Here is a 20,855-nt window from a genome sequence, read left to right on the forward strand (position 1 = left end):
CTTAGCAGTGTTTTTGTTTTTTTTTTCTCTCCCTCAAGTGTTTCTTTTAGGCTCCAGTGTCATTTGCGCTTGACAAAGTGCACAAAATACTTGATGAATATTTGATTGATTTGGTTTATTCAGATGAATCTTTCAGTCACCGTATCGACCCACTGTTTTCCTGCTCCCTCATGCTCATCAGCATGATTTGCAGCTATTTATTATACCAGTGGAGGCCTGACTGTCAGTTTCTATGGTTTGTTGCCTTTCAGACACGCCTCTCTGCAACTAGGGAAATGTCACTGTTATACATCAAGCAATGTGTTTGTTTGGGGAAGTCAATTTTTATTGTCTTTCTTTTGATTCATTTTCACCCTTCCATGTCTTCCGTGTTCTTTTCCTTAGATGCATCACAGTCAATAATGGCATGGGTACAGGAGGCACAAGGCTGACTGCCAACTTAACAGCTACCAACTAAGTTAAGAATCAGCCGTTACTGTTTCCTCATTGTATGTTCTAATAGAGCAATAATTTCATACTGTTTAAATAAAACATCCTTCTGTATGTTTATATTGACCTAATTGTTGTTTGGTCATCCCAGGAGCCAGTTTCTTCACTTTAGAGAAAATGGCTACATTTCTTAAACAAGTTATGGCACATGCGTAGGCCTGCTAGGACCTCTACACTCTGCAGTATACTGTACATTTTGCACTTCACTGATCATTAGGTTTCTCATTAAGCTTGGATACAGTCAAAGACAGCACTTGCTTAAAATAAAGAAGGCATGTTGCTCAAGAATTTCCAAGAAAAGAGGCAGGCAACCCAGTGGTTCAGACACGTACTTTATCAAAGCAACAGTCCTGCTTTGATCCTGGTTAGGGACCTTTGTTGCATGTCGTACCTCTCTCTTGCTCCCCACGTTTCCTGTCTGTATGTTTAATCTGCTCTTCTTCTACTATGTGAGTATAAGACATCATTTCAGCACCAGGAGCTGTCCATACCGAGACCAGTCACCCCTCTCTCTCCTGGATGCCTGAGTTAGACAAGCTGGTGGATCAGCTAAAGGTATAAAAGCCCCACTAAAACTTCCAATTTTAGCTCCTCACCAGTGGACATCAGGTGTCCAAAAGCCATTATAGTTATATCTATTTTTATTCTATTTAGGTCCGAAATAAAATCCAATATCAACAAAACAATATAAATTGACAGTACAGTGCACATGTACAGTAGTGTGCAAAAGTCAACCATAGATTTGTTGTTTAAGCAAAGTTGTAATGAGGATTTATATATATTTATTTCTTAGTCTCTTTATTAAGATACAAACAAAGAATGTACAATGCATGAAAACACCAAAAAAGTCAAAACAAAATGGTTTCTTCAGACTCAAGTCAATATTTAGTTTGAAACATGGAATTATACTACCATAACAGAAGGTGCACGATATGGACAAAAGTATTGGGCCACCTATACATTACACCTACAGGAGCGTTTATGACATCTCATTCTAAATTCATAGGCATTAAGTGTGTCTGTGGGAATTTTTGTCCATTCATACAGATTTTATACACCTGTGACAATGGATGAATCAATGTTGAGCTTTGGATATGTCTTAAATGCAACATGGTGTAAATACACCAGAACATTAGTTTTGTAAATCTCATATTGTCTGCTGTGGAGAGTTAAAGACATGCTAAATGGAAAGGGAGGTCGGACTACATATTTGAAACTTTTGAAGTTGTATTACTCTAAATATTTGTGTTTTTAATACAATATACATATTTCTTGTATGTTCTGGTTGTATTTTAGTAAATAGACAACTGAGAAATAAATATGTATGATCATTATAACTTTGCTAAAATAACAAAGTTTAAGGTGGCCTAAGACTTTTGCAAAGTGTTCTACATTTATGGAAGACAGAAATGCAATCCCAAACATCGCTCTCCCCATGGTTATCACACTGCAACCATCACTGTCAGGACGTGAATGAACATGACCGCTGTCATGCTAGAATGCCACTTTTCAGGCTGCCAAAAAGAACCAATTGATGAAATTGGGATGTCAGTGTTTCCATTTCTAGCTCAAAGAAGTTTCTCCTCTTGGTCATATGATGCCTCTCTATGTCATAAACTCCCGAATCTATTCAGGCAAAATATTTAAACAGGGTTCCCGCAGTCATGAAAAGCCTGGAAATGTCATGGAATTAGTAAAATCATTAAATGTTTTTTAAAAAATTCAGTCAAGAATTTTGTTGTGTTTAATGAAATTAATTGTTAAAATAATCTTAGTACTTGTAAAGCTACTGTTTAATAAAGGGCAATGTACTGTGAGTATTTCAAGTGAATATGAACATAATCAACTATTAGAAATTGGAAAAGCTTGCTGTCAAATTTTCATACAGTAATTAAAGTTCAGAGCAAAGAATACAGTTGTTTTCATGTTATACATTGGAAATGATCATGGAAATCTTCTGTTTAAATGCTCTTTAAATGTTTTCAGCAGCCAGATTTATCAGCGCCCAATCATTCCTACACTGTGATCGGCGTGATAAGAACGTGTCACGTTAACCCTATCATAAGATGATTTGTGCTCTCAAATCTGCACTACTTTGCATGTTAGATTGATAAATGAGGGTTATTGTCTTTGGCTTCAGCGATTCTGACTTTGAAGTCAGAGCCTCGTCTGACAGTGTAGCAAACAGTTAAACAGTGACAGTTATTGGCGTATCTGCCATCATGGCTGGGATGGACTGCCATCAGCGCGCTGAAGATGTTGATGGAACTGCTTAATGATTGAGTGGCTATGACTATGATGTGGTTGTGGTTATGACGGCGATGATTGATTGGAATTTATGCGTGGCTGATGCTTCCTTTGTCAGTAATCTGCTCTATAACGCAATATAGACTTATCTTGAGCAGAAAGGCCATTTTATATGCTGTCAGAGTGAGGGCCAGTTAAATTAATGTATAATGACAATCTAGTTCAAATGTATGAGACTAAATCCTACTAATGGCCTTTGTGAAAATGTCCTCCTCTCCATTCTGTCTTTATGGTTACTGTCTAGAGAATCTTAACTTTTTGGTCTTATATTTCAAAGTCTCTTATATTTCAAAAACATCACCTTGCTGCCCCCCCCTCTCAATAGGTGAGTGAGAGTCTGCTGAGTCTATACATGGATGAGTACAAGGAGATTTCCGTGGGATGTGCTGAAGTACCTCATCGCTGGCGTCAGCTATGGAGGTCATGTAACAGATGACTTACCACATACATCAATGGCTTCTTCTGTGATGCAGCTGTAAACACGCCCTTATTCAGGTAAGACACTGACACACACACACACACATTTCTGTCGCTTATGAACTGCTCCTAAAAGTCATATGAAAAAAACCTAGCATGAAGGTAGCATATTTATTTTATTTAAAGAAATGTGAATATGTATTTGTGTCTTAATGCATTGGGCCACTGAGGTAAAAAAAAAAACATTTTTCTGATGAAGCGCACTGCGGCTGCACAACAGCTGACAGAGGCCACCTCCAGCTCCCTGCTGAAGCTCCTGGTGGTCACAGAGTGTCAGCACCACCAAGTGGACAATCAGTTTCTCACACACTTGGAAATATAGACACAGTGCCACCCTGATAAACACTGACAGGAACACTTAGTCATTGCTTTTTTTTCATTTAATCACTTACACGAATGCGCACAGGCACTCGTGTCCCCTCACTTCATTTCTAACCAAGCACTTTGAAAAGATTTAAGGCTGGGGCATGCCGGTGGTAAAGCAGATAAAATGCAATTTGTTATTTACAAAAACGCCAGGTGAATTGAGGTCTTTGGGATTTTTTTGTCGTCGCTTGATCCAGCTGTCATGACATGATTAAGGTGTGAAACCAAAGGAATGCCTCAGCATAATGAACGCCAAAATATTTAGACAGAACCATGGCAAGTAGTTGTAAAAATTGATTTACTTCATTTGAAATATTTTCATTCTACTGTGTGATGCATTTTTGCCAAAACAAATTAATTAAGAAAATAAAATGTCAAGATTCTGTGTCATCCAGTTGAAAGGATTTTGAGATTTAAAAAAATGCATCAGTATCATCCACAAATTATTCATGTTATTATGTTATTATTGTTATTATGGTCAGGTAGGACAAACATATGCCTCATCTTGTACATAAGAGTTGCCTTTTCACCTATTCTTTTTGACTGCAAAAACTGTGGACTGCAAAACAATATTGATTACTTAAGCAAGATTACTTTGCATTTTTTCCCTTAACCACACAATGGCAGAACTATAATACAGCTTGTTGACATGCATCAAGTAGGAGCTAATGTGATTTCATAAACAGTAACAGACAGTAAAAAAGCAAATGGACTGAGTACATGGACACAGCAAAGAAACATAAAGTTGACAGTAAGGACCGCTGCTTTCAGGAGCAGTAGAAAGTTAATTACATTTTTACTGAATGATGAAACACTTGTGTTTGCCTTGTTTGTGAGGTGTTATTTTTTTGTAAATTACTACCAATTTGATGCGAGAAGCATCCAGGTATATTCATATATATATATAATCTGGCCCTATTCAAAAAAAGTTTGGGCACCCCTGGTTTAATATATCTTGCCCATGTGTGTTATTTTGTTTTTTTTTATGAATGGGTGATAAAAAGGCAGTGGCCATTATTAAATAAAAACTTTGCAGACATATGTATATTCAGGTAAGTGTGAAGTTTAAAATAATAGAAAGTTTACATGATGTGTGCCACATGCCGTTACATGAGGTAAGAAATCCGGAGACTGATTGAATAAACAATATTAATAATCTAGAGAATGTGGAATAATATTTGATACATCAATGTATCTCTGAGAACTGCCAGTAGTTACCAGAGAGGGATAGACCACATGTTTCTACTTAAACTTTTTTCCTCTATTGTGAGAACACTCACGGATCACTGTACAATTACAATAGATCCTGATTACACACAGGGGGTAGCCAAATTTCCACTGTAAATGTGAGTTAAAGGAATACTTAATGCACAAAGTTATCATTTGTATATCAGTTGCTCACCCTGTGTTACACTGAATTTGTGAAGAAAAGTTTGTTTTTGCATGCTTAGTGAAGAAAAGATCCAACAATAAAGAAAGTTCTTTATAAATGGGAGTAATTGAGGGACATGTTTAACAAAACTATGCCAGAGCATCTGTTTACACACTTTGAGACAACTCATGCAGCGTTACCACAGTCACATTTTCCTGTCGTATGCTCAGGTCTCACCAAACATATCCATAATAGCTGTATTCAAAACACATTCTCATACAAGTATAGCATCTGGTCAAGTGTGTGCGTTTGAACTCTGCCTGTGCTTTCCAATGAGCGGAGTTCTAACACACACGCTCGCTCAGGGACACTGCTAGACTGTGCATGAGACTGTTGATGTGCATGTGTTTAAATAGTACAATTTTAGCAAAAATGAATGTGTATGGGAAGTACTGAGCATGTGATTCGATAAATGAGACTTTGATTATACTGCATGACTTGTGTGAGAGCTTGTAAACATATCTTTTGATGTAGTTTTGTTGTTTAATGCGGCAGCCCATTTTCTTAAATTCATCAAGAATTTGCTTTGGGTTTTGGATTTTTCATTCACCCCGATGTGAGAAAAGGATTTTTTTTTTTTGTGGGTGAAGTATTTCTTTAGGATGACATATTGACAGCTGAAAGTGTGTGTTTGTGTTTGTTAGTCTCTCCCTGGTGGAGCTGGAAAAAAGTCATCAAAGGCTTAGTGGTGATGTCATCCAGTTTGAAGGAGACCTTTCACCGCATCTGCGAGGCCTGTGAATCAGCACTGTGGGAGAAGGTACAATATCCTCACTGCAAACACACACACACAAACACAGCATGGACACATTCCTCTAATCTTCCAAGGCTACTACTGCCTTTTTTCTTAATTAATTCTTTTACAAACTTGATTCTCAACTTCCCACTCCTCATACTGACACGACTCCTTAACTTGCTGCCTTCATTTTTTTATCTCACTTCATAAAGTGGGCAGACACAGACTACAATGAAGTAGTGCCTGGATCAATAATATTGAGACAGCTGCTCTTTGGAGAATGAGTAGTCTCGAATAAAACTAGACAAAAAGCCAATGCTGAGTCAGGATTTAAAGTATAAAGAAACAATGCTTTTAAAGTGGTAGCAAAACATGGGAAGCTACAGCTTCTCTTACTGCTACAGCCTTTATATTCTTGGGTTTTTTCCATTTTCAACACACTTACACTTTATGGAAACCCAAATTTTCTGTAGTGTGCCATCATTTAACATTTTACTGATAAAGCTGCTAACAATGTGGCATCTGGTCCCTACCTTTTTATAAAGCCCCCACCTTACCTTTGTGCTGTGAGGGTACACGCCCATAAACGCCCAAACACAGAAAATACAAAGTAAATACAGAAAAGGTAAGGCAAGGCGGCTTTATTTGCATTGTACATTTTATACAACATGGCAATTCATAGTGCTTTACAGAGCAAAAAAAACATAATAAAGAATACAGATTTACAAGAAATAAAGATAAATGATATAAAAAGTAAAAATAATTACTGAAAGATTTACTTTTTGATGTAAAAATCAATAAAAATTGTATAAGGGTAGAAAAAAGGGTACAGAGATAAAAAGATTATTTAAAATGATCTAAAATTAAATTTAAGAATAATTTTAAAGGGGGTGCCCGGTGGCTCAGTTGGCAGAGCTGGCGCCCCATGTATAAAGGGCTACGTCCACGTCGCAGCAGCCGTGGGTTTGATACCGGCCTCGGCCCTTTGCTGCATGTCATCCCCTCTCTCTCCCCTTTCACACTTGATCTGATCTATCCTATCAATAAAGGCAAAAAGCCCATAAAAATAAACTAAAAAAAAACATTTTACAGTAAATACCAGGTACAGTAGGCAGTGTAAAAAAGGGAGCGTTTTTCACTTTGACTTAAAATTGGTCGAAGCTTGTCTCACAAGCTCGGAGGTTGATGTTGTTGATGTACAAGCACAGTCTCTGCAGAAAAATATTCCAGAGGGCACTTTCAGTGGGTCATAAGAGATGACTGAGAGGGATTACTTCTGTATGAGTTTCTGCAAAGTTTTTTTTTTTTTTTTTTAAAGAAAATCCTGGATAGAATGTTAAATATAAGGAACTGATTTTTATGATCTAATCAGTACTGATCTGCTCGACTCTCTTTAGCCAGTCAAACAGCTGCAGGCCCGTCTCTGTACTGACTCACTGGGCTGTTATTAAAGGTGTGTTTATCCATCACTCTGCCTGGCTGCACAGACACACACTTATTGTTCTCCTCTGTCCAACTGCACACACACACACACAGATATGCACACAGTGATGGGGCTCTGGCAGCATTCCAGCTGTAATTCTGTCCGAACACTCCATTCTGGCTTCATTATCACTGGACCTCTCTTTACAGCGGGGAGAGAACACAGGGTGCTGTCAGCCGGGGTCAAGGGGCTACCAAAGATTCTGGCTACAAATGTGTGTATATCTTTTTTGTGTGTGTGGGTTTAGTGTATGACTCAGTGGAATGTGTGTGTCCACTGAGCTGGGGTCAGTCAGGGCAGTTCGTGTTTATATTCAAGTGTCTGATTCTGTCCTCATTATGGGCTGTTCTTGAAAGCATGTATGCAGACACGTGTTTGCATGTGTGTGTGTGTGTGTGTGTGTGTGTGTGTGTGAGTGGCTGCTCATCAGGTGGAGTATACCTTGGCCCTCAGTGGCCGAACAAAACCACCGTCTGTGGACTAATCATAGTGTAATAAGCAAAGTAAACCTTCCAAGGCCTGCTCCACTTTCCGAAAAAGACCCTGAGCTCATTGTGCTCTGGCCAATGGCTTATTACCACTCGATGTACCGTATGTGAATCTCTGTGTGTGTATCTATTTCCCTTTACAGCAATATTGGATAGCTATTAAGGCTGCTGCCTCCAGCTGAGCTTCTCTATTCTACCCGACTGACCACTTCTAAACAAGACAACTCTCCATTTCTCTCTCTTTTTGGAATTTCTTTCAATTTGTGGCTCTCATCGACTCCCCCATCGTTTCTCATTTAACTAAGTGATGCCGTATATCTTCAGGCTCATCTGGTCTACTCAGCAACAACAGCCCCTCATAGACTCTGTGCCCTTATTCATCCCTTCATCCCTCTCTTCTCCACCCCTCCTTGGCATGGCAGCCTGTCATTAGTTCTGAGCTCACAGACTCATGGCTTTAATTTTGGCCTGCCTGCTTCTCTGTTTCCGGCCATTTTGGATCTCATCTTTTCACAAGGCTCTGCTGCATGCGTGTTTGTATGTTCAGTAGTTATACAGCATGTCCAGAAGAGATTAGGGATGTATGGTCTGCAAAGGTGTTTTCATCCTTCTTGTCGACACGTACACGTGTGTTTGCATCCAATATATTCACTGATCTATAGGACCTCAGTCCAGACTGTGCATCTGTCCCACCTGCTCATCATGTTTTTACCATATGGCAAACGTCACTGACCAGGGAAACAGTGTTCTTGCTGAGCAGGCCATTCACTGCCATCACTTAATGTCAACAGGAGGAATTATGTTACTGCTAATCTTAAATATTTGAACTACAATGGAATATTTTCCTTTGTTCAAAAAATGACATCAATCCTTGATTTGACACACAAAGATACACACTAACTTTCACACAGTAATAACACACACACACATGCAAACAATGCAGTTAATCAAGGTGAGGTAAAGGATATTTTTATGCTAATATGCATTTCCCCCTAAGCTGAGAAAGAGGACAGAGGGAGGGAGCGACCGAAGGAGAAATGAACCTATTCAAACAAATGAATTCTAATGAAGCTTTGCACACAAGACATTTGGAGTCGCTCGGCGTTGTGAGAGAGAAAGCCTCGGACTTCGCCACTGGAAAAGGACTCAGCCCAAACCCCTGAAAGGGAGGGAGAGAAAAACAAGAGAAGGACCCTGGAGAAAGTGAGCCGGGAGGAAGAATGGTCCAGTAATGAGAGAGGGGAACCAGAGAGAGGGGGGCTGGAGTTCAAGGTTGTATTCAGACGTAAGGATTGTCCCCCTGAAAGACCGAACACGAACTTCCTCAGGGTTTAAGAGCCTCTTTATCAAACCCAAGTCTGTATGTGTGTGTGTTTGTGTGTGTGTGTGTGTGTGTGTGTGTGTGAGTGTGTGTATGTACACTGGTGGTCTCTGGCTGGGTGGGAGATGGAGGGGGCCACTTGTAGCAACATGCAGAATTCAAATTCAAATTGGCTTATTCTCAGGCCTGCTTGTAACAAAAATATCAGACTTTGAGGCTTTTTTTTACGGATCAAAGCTTAAGCTGTGGAAACGTTTTAGATGCATCATTTATAATGAGTTATTTATCAAATTAATGGTCAAGTAAGTGAATAAGAATTGACAAATTTACTAGAATACTGTATGTTTTATGGCTACTATGCTTTAGAAAAATGCCATATTGCTACAAATCTATGAAGCAGCTTCTTTCCCCTGGCAGTGAGACTCCTCAACTCCTCCTTCAACGCCAAAAGATGGAGCAGTATTAAGGGTCAACTTAAATTTCATTTCTTCTCAAACCATGTTCAAGAAAAATGACAATAAATCTACCTTGTACCTTGTACCTTTATTATATATGGATGCCACTACTTTTTTATGAGATGCTTAAGTGAGAGGAGGAAAAGGAGCCATGCAATCATTTAGAAATGCGATGGTGCCTGTGCAGAGATGCACGATCAGTGATAAGTTTACCAGTCCTCTCTTGCCCATAGGCAAACGAATCACCTAAACACGCTATGGATGTTGAATACAGTTGCTCTTTTGGGGGGGAGAGGGCTTGTAGGGAACTGTGTCATCTGTGGCCAGGAAAGGAAATGGACTGCTTGGCAGATTTTCTACTATTACAGTGTTTTAACTGTAATAGTTAGTGCAGTACCTCCCCAGCAGATTTTGGATTGCACATAAAAGGCAAGATAGACTCACAGTCTTAAAGGAAGAGGACGATTTCTTATGGAAAGTACCACAAAATACTGTGATATATAGGCTTACTCATAAATCAGCTAAGTATTATAAATTACTATATTAATATTACACAATCATTAACAATATATGATGAAAAATAATGGTTTGGTGGTGCGGGAAGCATGCTGCACATCCTTACTGAGTTTTATTTTTTCAACACTTTTCCCCTTGTGTACCTGCTGCAATTTAGTCAATCTGCCACTGGATGGCGAACCAGGGCAGCTAATTATTTGGTAAAGTAAGACTGCTAGACTTTCCAGCATCTCATTCTCTTTACAAATTATCTATATCAATAATGACATTACAATTTTTCAGTCAGCATTAGGGGGGATTTTCTTCAGTTCTTCTTCTTGACCTGCTGTGAAAGATTTCATGAAACAGTATGACAACCAAATAAATTTAAAAAAAAGGTATAAAAGGGAGCTACAAAAGTTTGTTAGTCAATATTAAAAGGTTCCTGCACTACAATAATCCAACAAATTTAAATTAGGCTAAATGTTCACATGGTCACAATAATCTTATCTCGTTCTCAGATCTGCCAGATTGGGTTTTCTTGATTAAATTAAAAAGCAGCCTGCATATAAATTAGGCAAGTCATGCTGAAGAAGCATTTTCAATTGACTGGAAACCCCAAACATGACCATATAAAAATATTTTAACCAATCAGCAGTTTCTAAATGATGTGTGGCTGTGGTCAGTTTTATCTGCATGGAAGCAAGGAAATGTCTTTTATCACTTAATGTTCTTATGAGAGGCGTTATATGGCCTATTGGAGTAACTTTTGTCTTTGAACCATGTGTGTTTGTGTGGCCAATGGAGTTTGTTGAAAGGGAAGGTTTAGATTTTTTAAATTGATCTTGTACAAATTTGCATAGTCAGTGTATTACATACAGTGGATGTCAGTCATGCAAGTTTGGAGAAGAAGGCTGGAGTCTGTCATGGAAGCTGTTAAGCCACGTAGTGCTGTAATTAGGGTCAGCAACAAAGTTTAAGCATATGCTATATTTAGAATCGTATAGTATTTAAGTACCCCATACAATCCCACTTTAACAAATCTGAACTATCCCTTTAAGGTAAAGTCATTTTGTTACCTGAACACCTGCATGACCGTGTGCAATACCACCTATATTTATTGGCAGCAAACACTGCAATTAGCCCATCAAAGATGCAACTACCAACATAAGTCAAGATGTTACTCGAACAGTGTTGAAAACGTCCTTGCAAACCCTAAACACTCTTCCAGCACGCGGTCGTGAGCGTGCGCGACCCCACTCCGGGGTTACCGAGGCAACCAGACGTTACCATGGAGACATGCACACTGAAGCCACAGGTTTAACCAGAGACGTAGCTCTAGGTTTGGTAAAGGAAGAGATAAAAGAAAACTAACGCGGCTTACGACGAATAACTGATGAAATATTTTAATGCTGTTGTTGCAGAGTAAATAGTTGAATTTGGCAGTCGTCATGTATTTCAGGACTTAACGGCTGCGCTTGTTACCCCAGAGGTCAGTGAATTAAGCTCGCGCAAGTTGCTACAAGTTTGCTAGCTAGCAGGCTAACGCTACACTGTTTTTAAGCTAACGACAGTCTTCACTCAAAAGCCACTTTATACATTTCCTCTGACGTTAACGTTACAAAAAGTTACAAGTATGAAGAAAAAACGTGATAGGGTTTAGTATTTTTTAATGAGAACGAACAAAATAATGAGAGTAAAATGTTAAAGTTTAATATTATGGATTAGTGTCTATATGTGTTACTGCATTTAATGCATCTTGTGTGTTTTTGTGCCTAATGTTACATGCGTCAGTTCACAGAAAGAAAAAAGCTTCAGTGTGGAAGCTTTGAAAGCAATGGAGGAAGAATACACTAAGACCATTCGTCTGGTAAAGCTGGATCATTCATTGATTTCAATTTGTGATTTTTATTTGTCTCATATCTTTGTGGTGATGTGCACAGACATTGTCCCACTAAATAACCACCTTTCACTTTTCTCTCTTTCCTTGTGTCTTTTGACCTCTCTTTTCATCTCTATGGAAGTTGTTTATTCGTTGTGTGGCTCCTTGTGGTGTAACTGAAGACTTGTGGACAGAGGAGAATGAGAGGATTGTGGATCAATATATTGTGGATACATCCATCACGACCATGGTGGTCTATGTGGACACCCATGCCAAGCTGCGGGTGGAGTACTCCATGCCCATACAAGTAAAGCACACTGTCCTCCCCACTTGTAGTCCTTTTTATACATTGTAATGAATAGTTTAATGTTCACATATTTGCACAATCCATCAGAGTAAAGTTTTTTAAACACCTTTGTTTATATTCCTAAAAATTAAACTTCTGTTTCACTTTTTAATTAAACTCCATGTATGGAATACTTTTATTTCTCTTCACCATCCAACCTAAAACTTTCTCTTATTGGAACAGGTGATAGAGCAGCTGTTCTATTTTACTCGCATGCCAGGAACTATCATCACAGCAGAGACATTTGATGGGGCTGTTCAGTTTGGCACATTGCAGGGCAACCCCACCCAGAGGCTGCTTCATGACATGACCTGCTTGCATGCCCCCCCAGTCGCCCTCAGCACCTACAGGGAGAAGAACATCAAGGACACCTATACCAAGAACATGCACTGCTATCTTATCGGCCTCACAGGTGGGTACCTCAGAGGGGAAGAGAGAGATACAGTTCACTGTTTGAAAACACCACACAAGGCAGTAGTTTTTAAAATGATATAAACTCCTGAGTGAGTGTTATCTTTGCTTCAGTATGATTTGATATCGCAACGCTTTAGGGATCTCTTCCGTACAGTAAACATTAAAGGGGAACCTACACTGGCAGTGATTGTTAAGTGCCTTTAAAACATTTAAGATGGCCCTCACTTTCTGTCTAACAGAACAGAAAGGGTTCTATTTCTACCAATTTTTCACTGTATGCCATTGTGAAGAAAGTCGACCCCTAAGGTTTTTATGCTCCGACTCTTTTTCACACAAGTGTAGAGCATTCTCTTTTAGCAGCAATTATTCCACAAATCTCATAGTTTCTATATTCTGTGAACTTGATCTATAATGATCAGTGAAGGCTCACAGAACTGAACTTCGCAGTTTGACTGCAAACGCGCATATAGCGTAAGTGAGTGGTAGAAACATATTAATAAATAAAAACAACTAGACTACCGTTCATTAAATAGACTAATAGATTTAGTATTTTCTGATTTTAGTGAGCCTGTAGACTGGTGTGTGGTTTGCTGCCATCTGTGCAGCTGAGAGAACAGCTGGTTTTGAAGAAAATGACTTTAAAAGGACCCTGGATGGGATGATGGGATGTTTGCCCTTGATGTGGGATCAATGAATCTAATTCAAAGTGTCCCCTGGTTTCTGGTAGCAGGTAGTTAACAAAGCCCATACATCCACATAAGGGAAACACTGTGTTTCCCAAATTATAAGATAAAGATAATATATTCTAGATAAAAATCCTTTTTTTCCCTCATTCTATGACACAATTATTTGTCAGTTCACCAAGAAACTAAGGCATTTTAAAGATTATTAATTCTTAGAGTCCCACATCTTTCTGGTGTAGCTATTTGATTCCATTAATTAAGCTCCTCAGTGAATGTATATGGTGAGTTTACATAATATCTAAACAGAGGGCAAAGATATTTTTATAGGCCCTGGTACGTAGGGCCTGTGATCCTCCATACGAGGATGGTCCGTTAGAGGTCATTGAAAGTACGCAATGCATCATATTTTCAGTCAGTTGCTGCAGTCTGCACAGGATGGCTAACATCACCCAGCCACATGCATATGTTCTGTTGTTTGATGTTATCGTATAGTTATATAGTCATATATTTTTATTTTTGAGCAGATGATGTGTCAAAGAAAACAGGCAACACAGTTCTATACATCCCGATGGAAGGCCTCCAGTGCAGCCCAGAGGAGGCCAGCAAGGACAAGAAGCTTGTACAGAGAATGGAGAGTAAGTCTGCAGAGTTCTGTATATCTGTATAGGGGGGTGCTGGGGTGGGTGGGTGGGGTGCCTTTCTTTTTCCATCCACCTCTGTGGGGTCTGTGTCTAAAAGGTCAGCCTTACAGATGTTTGGTCTGTGAGTTTCTGTTCAAAAAAACATTGAAACTGCAGCATTGGCATTCTGTTTCTCAGACTCTTTTCAGACTTTATTTGAGTAGGTGCTGGGCTCTTAATAACCTCTCACCTGTATCAGTCCAATTCTTTCATTGTTTTTTTTTTTGTATTCTTCTCTTTGTCCACTTGTCTTCTTTTTTTCTTGCGTTCATAACTTTGTTCTCTCCTCAAATCCATGCGTTTATTTCAACATTTTCCTTCATACTTCACCTTTTTTGATGTTGTTCTGACTTGTCTTTCCTTGCATCGTTATTTCTCCCTACCTATATTTCTGTTTTCTTCCACTCATTTTTTCTTGCTGTTTTTAGTTGTGATGATTGAATGGACTGATCAAATCAAGGAGCTACTGAATGACCAAGAAATGAAGAGAGACAACTGTGGCCCGCTGCAGGAGATAGCCTTCTGGAAGACTCGCTCTGCCAAGCTGTTGAACATTAGCCAGCAGCTGCAAAAGCCAGGGGTCAGGCACATCCAGAACATCCTGGAGCTCTCTAAGTCTCTCTATGTCCAGCGCTTCTGCAAACTGGCCAAGGAAATACAGGTACGTTGCTAGCTTCCTAGCTTAACATTTGGAAAATGTCAATATGAAATATTTTGTTACCATGACTAAATATTGATAATAATCATAATCATCATTATCACCATTCACATTATCGTCTTTCCTCTGTGTGTGTTGCCTAGTATTGCTCTCAGCAGGCCCAATCAAACCTGTCCTTCCTGTCCATACTGAAGGAGCCTTGTGAAGAACTTTCCCAGCTCAAGCCTAGCCAAGTTGCCTCTAAGCTGCGACACATTATCAACCTCATTCGCATCATCTGGGAAAGCTCCCCCCACTACAACACCAGCGAGAGGATCATTGGTCTCTTCCGCAAGGTACCTGGATTTCACTGCATTAGACAGGGTTCCCATGGATCATTAAAATCTTTATAGGAATTGAATTAATTTATATACAAAAAGTATATAACTGTCACAACTGGTATTAAAATGTCTTTAATAAATCTTTCAAAAGTCCTAAAAATGCTAAGATAAATGGAAAGTCAAATTTTGTTATTCACCTTTCTGTATTACCTTGCATTGTAAAATATTAAAATAATTGGTAACCCTTTTTTTTCCTAAACGCATCTTGCATTGACATTACCAAAAAGTTATGTTTTATGTTAAAATAAATATTCCAAATTTTACCTAGCCCTAAGTAATGAATGTGGATTCATGTTTTTTTGTCTTTGTTTTGTTTTGTTTTGTTTGTTAAATTGGTCTTAAATTTCACTCCAAGTGGCATTAAAAAGTCTTAATAAGTCTTGAATCCCTCTTGCCTTCGGCTGTGGGAACCCTGATCAGAGTACCTGGTAGTACTGTAGTCACACCAGGTTTTTTTTATTGGCCTTCTTGCTTTTTCTTCATTACTTTAATTACTTTGAACTTCTTGTAGACACACTAACTCATGCTGCAATAGTCTCATCATATCTCTAACAGCTATTTTGTTCAGTTAATTGATGTGTTACTTTAAGGTCTTTAACAATCATGTATTCCACGAAAAAGTCACATAACCTGTCAGTATGTCCTTAGAGCTGTTCGAGTCTGATCAGGCATCATCGTCACTGAGGCCCACTCCCACTCGAGCAGCTCCAGACTGAATTGTTTGAGTATCTTTAGCTTGGTCTCCCCAGTGCTTACAATTTGTGACAAGTGTTTGTTTTTTGCTGTGTTGCAGATGAGCAATGAGATTATCCGCCTGTGCTTGCAGAGCATCTCTCTTGACAGGATCTTTGAGGGCTACGTGATCTCCAGCAAGCAAAATCTTAATGACTGTATCCAGTGCTGCCAGGCCTGGAAGGACAATTACCTGCACACCTCAAAGATTCACCACAAGTACGAGATATCTCACCTGTCTCCGAACTCATTATGCTGTCATCTTGGTACCTGTGGGGATGTTAAAAGTCATTAAAAAATGTCATTGTGGTTTGTTTAGGCCAAACATGCCCTCAGATTAGCATGACTAGATGGCTGTTTGCCACTGTAACAACCTACTCTTTGTTTATGAACACATGACAACATGACCTTTGTAGACTCACTTCCAAAATACTGAATAGCTCATCTGCCTCTTTATTTCTGTTTCCTTCTCTTGAAACTCCTCCCCACTTTTGTTCTCTCTTTGTCTCTCTCTAATCTCCCCCCTCTGTTTTATTTCAGGTATTCTCCAACAGGCTGGGTCCTGGACCAAAAAAGCATTTTTGTGGTGGTTGATATTTTCATTCAGAGGTTCAGAGAGCTCCTTGAGGTGAATTTTCCCTCACTCACACATGTAGAGACATTAACACATTTGCAAACACACATCTGCACACTACATCTCAAGTACATTTCATGCCTTTGACAGAACATAAAGAGATGAGACACAGGGTCGTCAGGAAAAAGTTTACAAATAAAATTGATGCCGCATGTTGCTTCTCTGCACTTAAAGTGGCTTCTGAAAAGAATCTTACTTACTCTGTGCCTGTGATTCATGGTCATGAATATGTCTTGAGACAGCATGTATTGTTGGCTAATTGTAATATTATTTTCTTTTACTTCCTCTCAGGTATGTGACTGCCAGCATCAATTTGCCCGTTGGAAGGATGGTCAACAGAGGGCCCTGCCATGCTTCAGTGGTTGTCAGGGACCAGAGTTCACCCGCTCCCTCCTGAAAATAGAGGGCAGATTCCACTGTGGCCTACAGAACCTGCACTCTCTTGGAAAGGGCATCCTTGATGTTGAGAGCACCACATGGTGCAATGAATTCAACAAGTAGGTCTATTGCACTCTAACACGTGGCATCATTGGAGGGTATTGCCCATTGCACAACAGAAGTTAACAGTAGTAGCAAAATCACTTACGACATTTATCGGTTTACACTCTGGGTTAAGGAAAACCTGCCATGTTTTGGTTGTAACTGTAATCCATTTTTTGCGGTTCTAAATCTAATTATTTTTGGTTGGAATGTTCTGGTTCAAACCATAACGGAACAGGATCCATGTTAGTGGAAAAGGGGTAAGAGAGAGAGAAAAAAAACATCCTGCTTTCTAAAACAACTGATCTTCACTCACAAAATGCCAGATGTTGGAATACAGCACCTCAAATTTGCACTTCAGTGGTAGACTAAGCTAGTGGCTGATTTATAGTGGCGCTTCAGCTACTAGAGGATCTGCCAGATGTAGCTTTGCAAACAATTGATAAAGGATAATTCATGTATTTAAACTCTGCTGTTCTTCCATTCCTCTGCATATTTGAAAAAAAAACCCACTAAAAAACATTGTCTTTAAAATCCAATGAACAATAACAAGACCAATTTTTAAATATGTCGGAGTACATATCATCCCGTCCTAATATCTTTAAATAAACAGATACAAAATAGGGTTAAGGGAATTGCCTGTATTTAGATAACAATGCTTAAGGGAGTTATCATTATATATCAGTGTCTCATAAAAAGATTTAAATAATTAATGAAGGTGTCCGTGCTGTGCCAGCTGTATGTAAAGTATTGAGAGTTTTGAAGAGGCATGAATCTGATCTTCTGCCAACAAATTGGTCCTGAGCAGAGGGAAACAAAAGTGAGCATAATCACTGGAAACATGGTGTGTGTGCTTCTGCCTCTGCAATCTGTATCAATCATCACATTTTTATTTCTTTTTACACCCCACAGTATCCTGCACCCAAGCTTTTGTCTTCACTGTTGAGCAGCGCTGCACCTATATTTCTCTATGAACCCATTTAGAGATAATTACATGAAACTACTTGGTTCACATTAAACTCTAATGGTGCAGGCCGGGTGCAGGTATGCAAATTTGACCGGTACAGGACACTGCTTTGGAGAAAAAAACACCCTCACATTTTCTTTTTTTTGTTTGCAGCATGCACAACTGATCTTGTTGTGATTTTACTGATTATAGTGACAAATATAAAGCTCACTGTAATAATGACAAGACAGAAAATAATATTTTGTTGAAATGAAAGTTTGGACTTTTGCTTTTCAAAACATGCCTCGGTTGGTATGATGGAGCTCAGAATTCATCCTGAGAATGATTTTACTGTTAAACTTGGAACATGTGAGTAGTGGTTTTCCAGTCTGATGTTAAAAATAATGCAGAACATTATTTACCAGTAAATTCTGACTGTGTGCATGAATCTCCCTCAATCACATTTTAAATTGTAAGTGGACATGTCATGAGCAGATTTGACAAAAAGGCGATTCTTTGCCAAAATGAACACCAAAATTTCACAGTGCCGCCCAAAAAACCTCAGCTGTGCCTCTACTCTGACCTCCACACAAAGATTTTGATTTGGAGCCGCGAAAATAGACTTGTGCCAGAAGAAAACTGCATAAAATTGCATTTTCCCTTATGCTGGCTTTGTGCCTGTCTCTGTGTTTGTACATGTGTTAGTGTTACACATGTGCTCCAATTTAATTGTGCTTTTAGTGTTTATGTATGCTGATCATCATGCCTGCGTGTTTTTTATGTGTGGATATGTTCTGAGTTGTGTCTGTGTACACAGGTTTCGTGCACTGGTGAAGGATCTAGAAATGAGTATGCAGAACCTGATCAATTCAGTGTTTAAGACGATATACACAGTAGAGGAAGGACTTCGGCTTCTGGATATTTTTAGGCCTGTCTCTACTCGAGAGGTGTGTCTCTCACAAACACTAACACACACACGAACACAGATACATTAAGGCAAGGGCAAGGCAGGGCAGTTTTCACTTCATACAAAGGTAAACTCAGTGTGCTTTACAGAAAAATAGAAAACATTAAACAATGTGATAAAAAGCATAAATAAAATAGCCTCTCAAAAACCATTGTAATTTCTTTCAAAAACATCAGAGGAAGGCAATGACCATCAAAAGCAGAAATTACCCCCAAAAATTCAAGAAATAAGTAATACGTACAAAAAAGTTCCTGAAAAAAATGTAAAAAGAAGAAAGAAAGTTAAAGAATGTTACAATGAAAAAAACAAAAAACCCAACAACAACAAGAAATGACGCTGGCCAAACTTTAATGATTTTGTAACATAAATTGAAACATTTAATTGTGATCATGAGAAATATATTTTTTATAGCTTTTTTTTTTTCTCCTAGACATTTTCCTTAGCCTTTTTTAAAATAATCATCTAATCTACTAATTTCTTGCAATTTGTGACCTATTACCAAGTTGCTCATCACCTTTTTTCCCCTGTGACTGAAAGAAATTGCAAGATTTTGCTCATTTTTAAAGGTCAAAATACTTCTGAAAGGCTTCTGAAAGCAGCAAAAGAAAAGTGAATTTGCTCTTTATTCTCTTACTTTCAACATATTAACTTCATTATTGGAGGCCTGTGGTCTCTGCACATTTTTACAGCTAACCAACACCAAAGTAAATATTCCACTGCCAAGGTCATAGAAAATTGCCCCCTCTGAGAGCAAAAATACTTCCCATATTAGGATTGATTTAAAGTGTATCTTTGTTTATTAATATTTAGAGCTATTTTAGAAACCAAGGATTTGTCTCAGGTCTCAGTATAAGTTGCATTTAGCACAAGGCTCATCCTCAAACATTCATTCTCTATTTCCTCTTCCTTCCTTACTTACTCTCTATGCCACTCAACTTTCATTCAACTTCCTCTCTTCTTTTAGCCCATGCACAACTAATTTACTCATTTACCTCCATCCAAGGCTATTAAGCGCACCACAGAAGAAAAGGTGGAGGAAGTGTACAACATCTTGAGCAAGGAGCTTAAAATGGTCAACAAGCAGCTGAACCAGAGGGCAGGGTCCACTCCTGACCATATGCCCCGGTTTGCAGGTCAGGCCCACTGGGCGAGGGCCCTCAAACATCGCTTAGAGAGGCCCATGGAGGTGAGTCCATTAGACTACACAGTTTTCCTTTTAGTCCCGATACACATCAGGTACTTTACTCCATCTGACAAGAAGTGTGTTAAGTGAAGACGTGTAGTGGTTGTGCTTGGGTTGAATATTAATATGTTGACTGTAAAAAGATAGAATTCATGTCTTAGTGGAACCCCTCCCAACTTCCTCATTTTCCCCCGTTTCTTCCTCCCCAGTTGCTCCAGAAGGCCCACTTCATGCCTGAAACGTACAGCTGCAAGCAGCTCGTTTTCGACCATGGCCAGACAGTTCAAGCTTTGGATGAGATGGTGAGGAGGAACTTCAGCGAATGGAGCCAGAGCCTTGAAGGACAGTACCTCAAGAGACTGGAACAGCCTCTCATGGTGCGCTGCAAGGACAAGTCCAACAAGCTTGACGTCAATTTTGACAAGTAGGTGACAAAAACAGGATTTATACACAAGGTCCACAAGGCATTCACACTGAAGTATACATTTACACAGAGTCTTACATACTATTTTCTTTATACTTGTAACAAACACAAAGTCAAAAATGCATGTGTAGGGATACATGACACATACATGTGCTCATTGTTTTTTTGTTGTTTTTTTTTTTTGTCCAGAAACCTGTTGAACCTCTTCTCTGAGATCCACTACTGGGACCGACTAAAGTTTGAGATTCCCCAGAGTGAGCGTGACATTCACCAAGACAGGGAGGACCTTAGAGGCCTGAGGGAGAGAGTACTACTGCTGATCAGAGACTATAACAGGTGTGACACATACACAGACAAGAGGAGAACAAACATGCATGTAACACTGAGCAATGATTTC

General features: G+C 39.1%; 1 protein-coding gene across 1 annotated transcript in view; it reads left to right on the forward strand.

Annotated features, from left to right (window-relative positions):
• The first annotated feature begins 12,508 nt into the window (after positions 1-12,508).
• The window catches only part of dnah2 (dynein, axonemal, heavy chain 2), a 72,619-nt gene continuing 64,272 nt past the window's right edge, over positions 12,509-20,855 (forward strand). Inside the window, exons 1-9 of the mRNA XM_042512065.1 lie at positions 12,509-12,689; positions 13,899-14,009; positions 14,483-14,715; positions 14,856-15,047; positions 16,750-16,955; positions 18,702-18,831; positions 19,855-20,037; positions 20,244-20,458; positions 20,648-20,794. Of these exons, the coding sequence (XP_042367999.1) occupies positions 12,584-12,689; positions 13,899-14,009; positions 14,483-14,715; positions 14,856-15,047; positions 16,750-16,955; positions 18,702-18,831; positions 19,855-20,037; positions 20,244-20,458; positions 20,648-20,794 (1,523 nt within the window). The 5' untranslated portion in view covers positions 12,509-12,583. The remainder of the gene's footprint in view (positions 12,690-13,898; positions 14,010-14,482; positions 14,716-14,855; positions 15,048-16,749; positions 16,956-18,701; positions 18,832-19,854; positions 20,038-20,243; positions 20,459-20,647; positions 20,795-20,855) is intronic.

The sequence above is a fragment of the Plectropomus leopardus genome, chromosome 23 (genome assembly GCF_008729295.1).
Source record: "Plectropomus leopardus isolate mb chromosome 23, YSFRI_Pleo_2.0, whole genome shotgun sequence".
NCBI classification, from domain to species: domain Eukaryota; kingdom Metazoa; phylum Chordata; class Actinopteri; order Perciformes; family Serranidae; genus Plectropomus; species Plectropomus leopardus.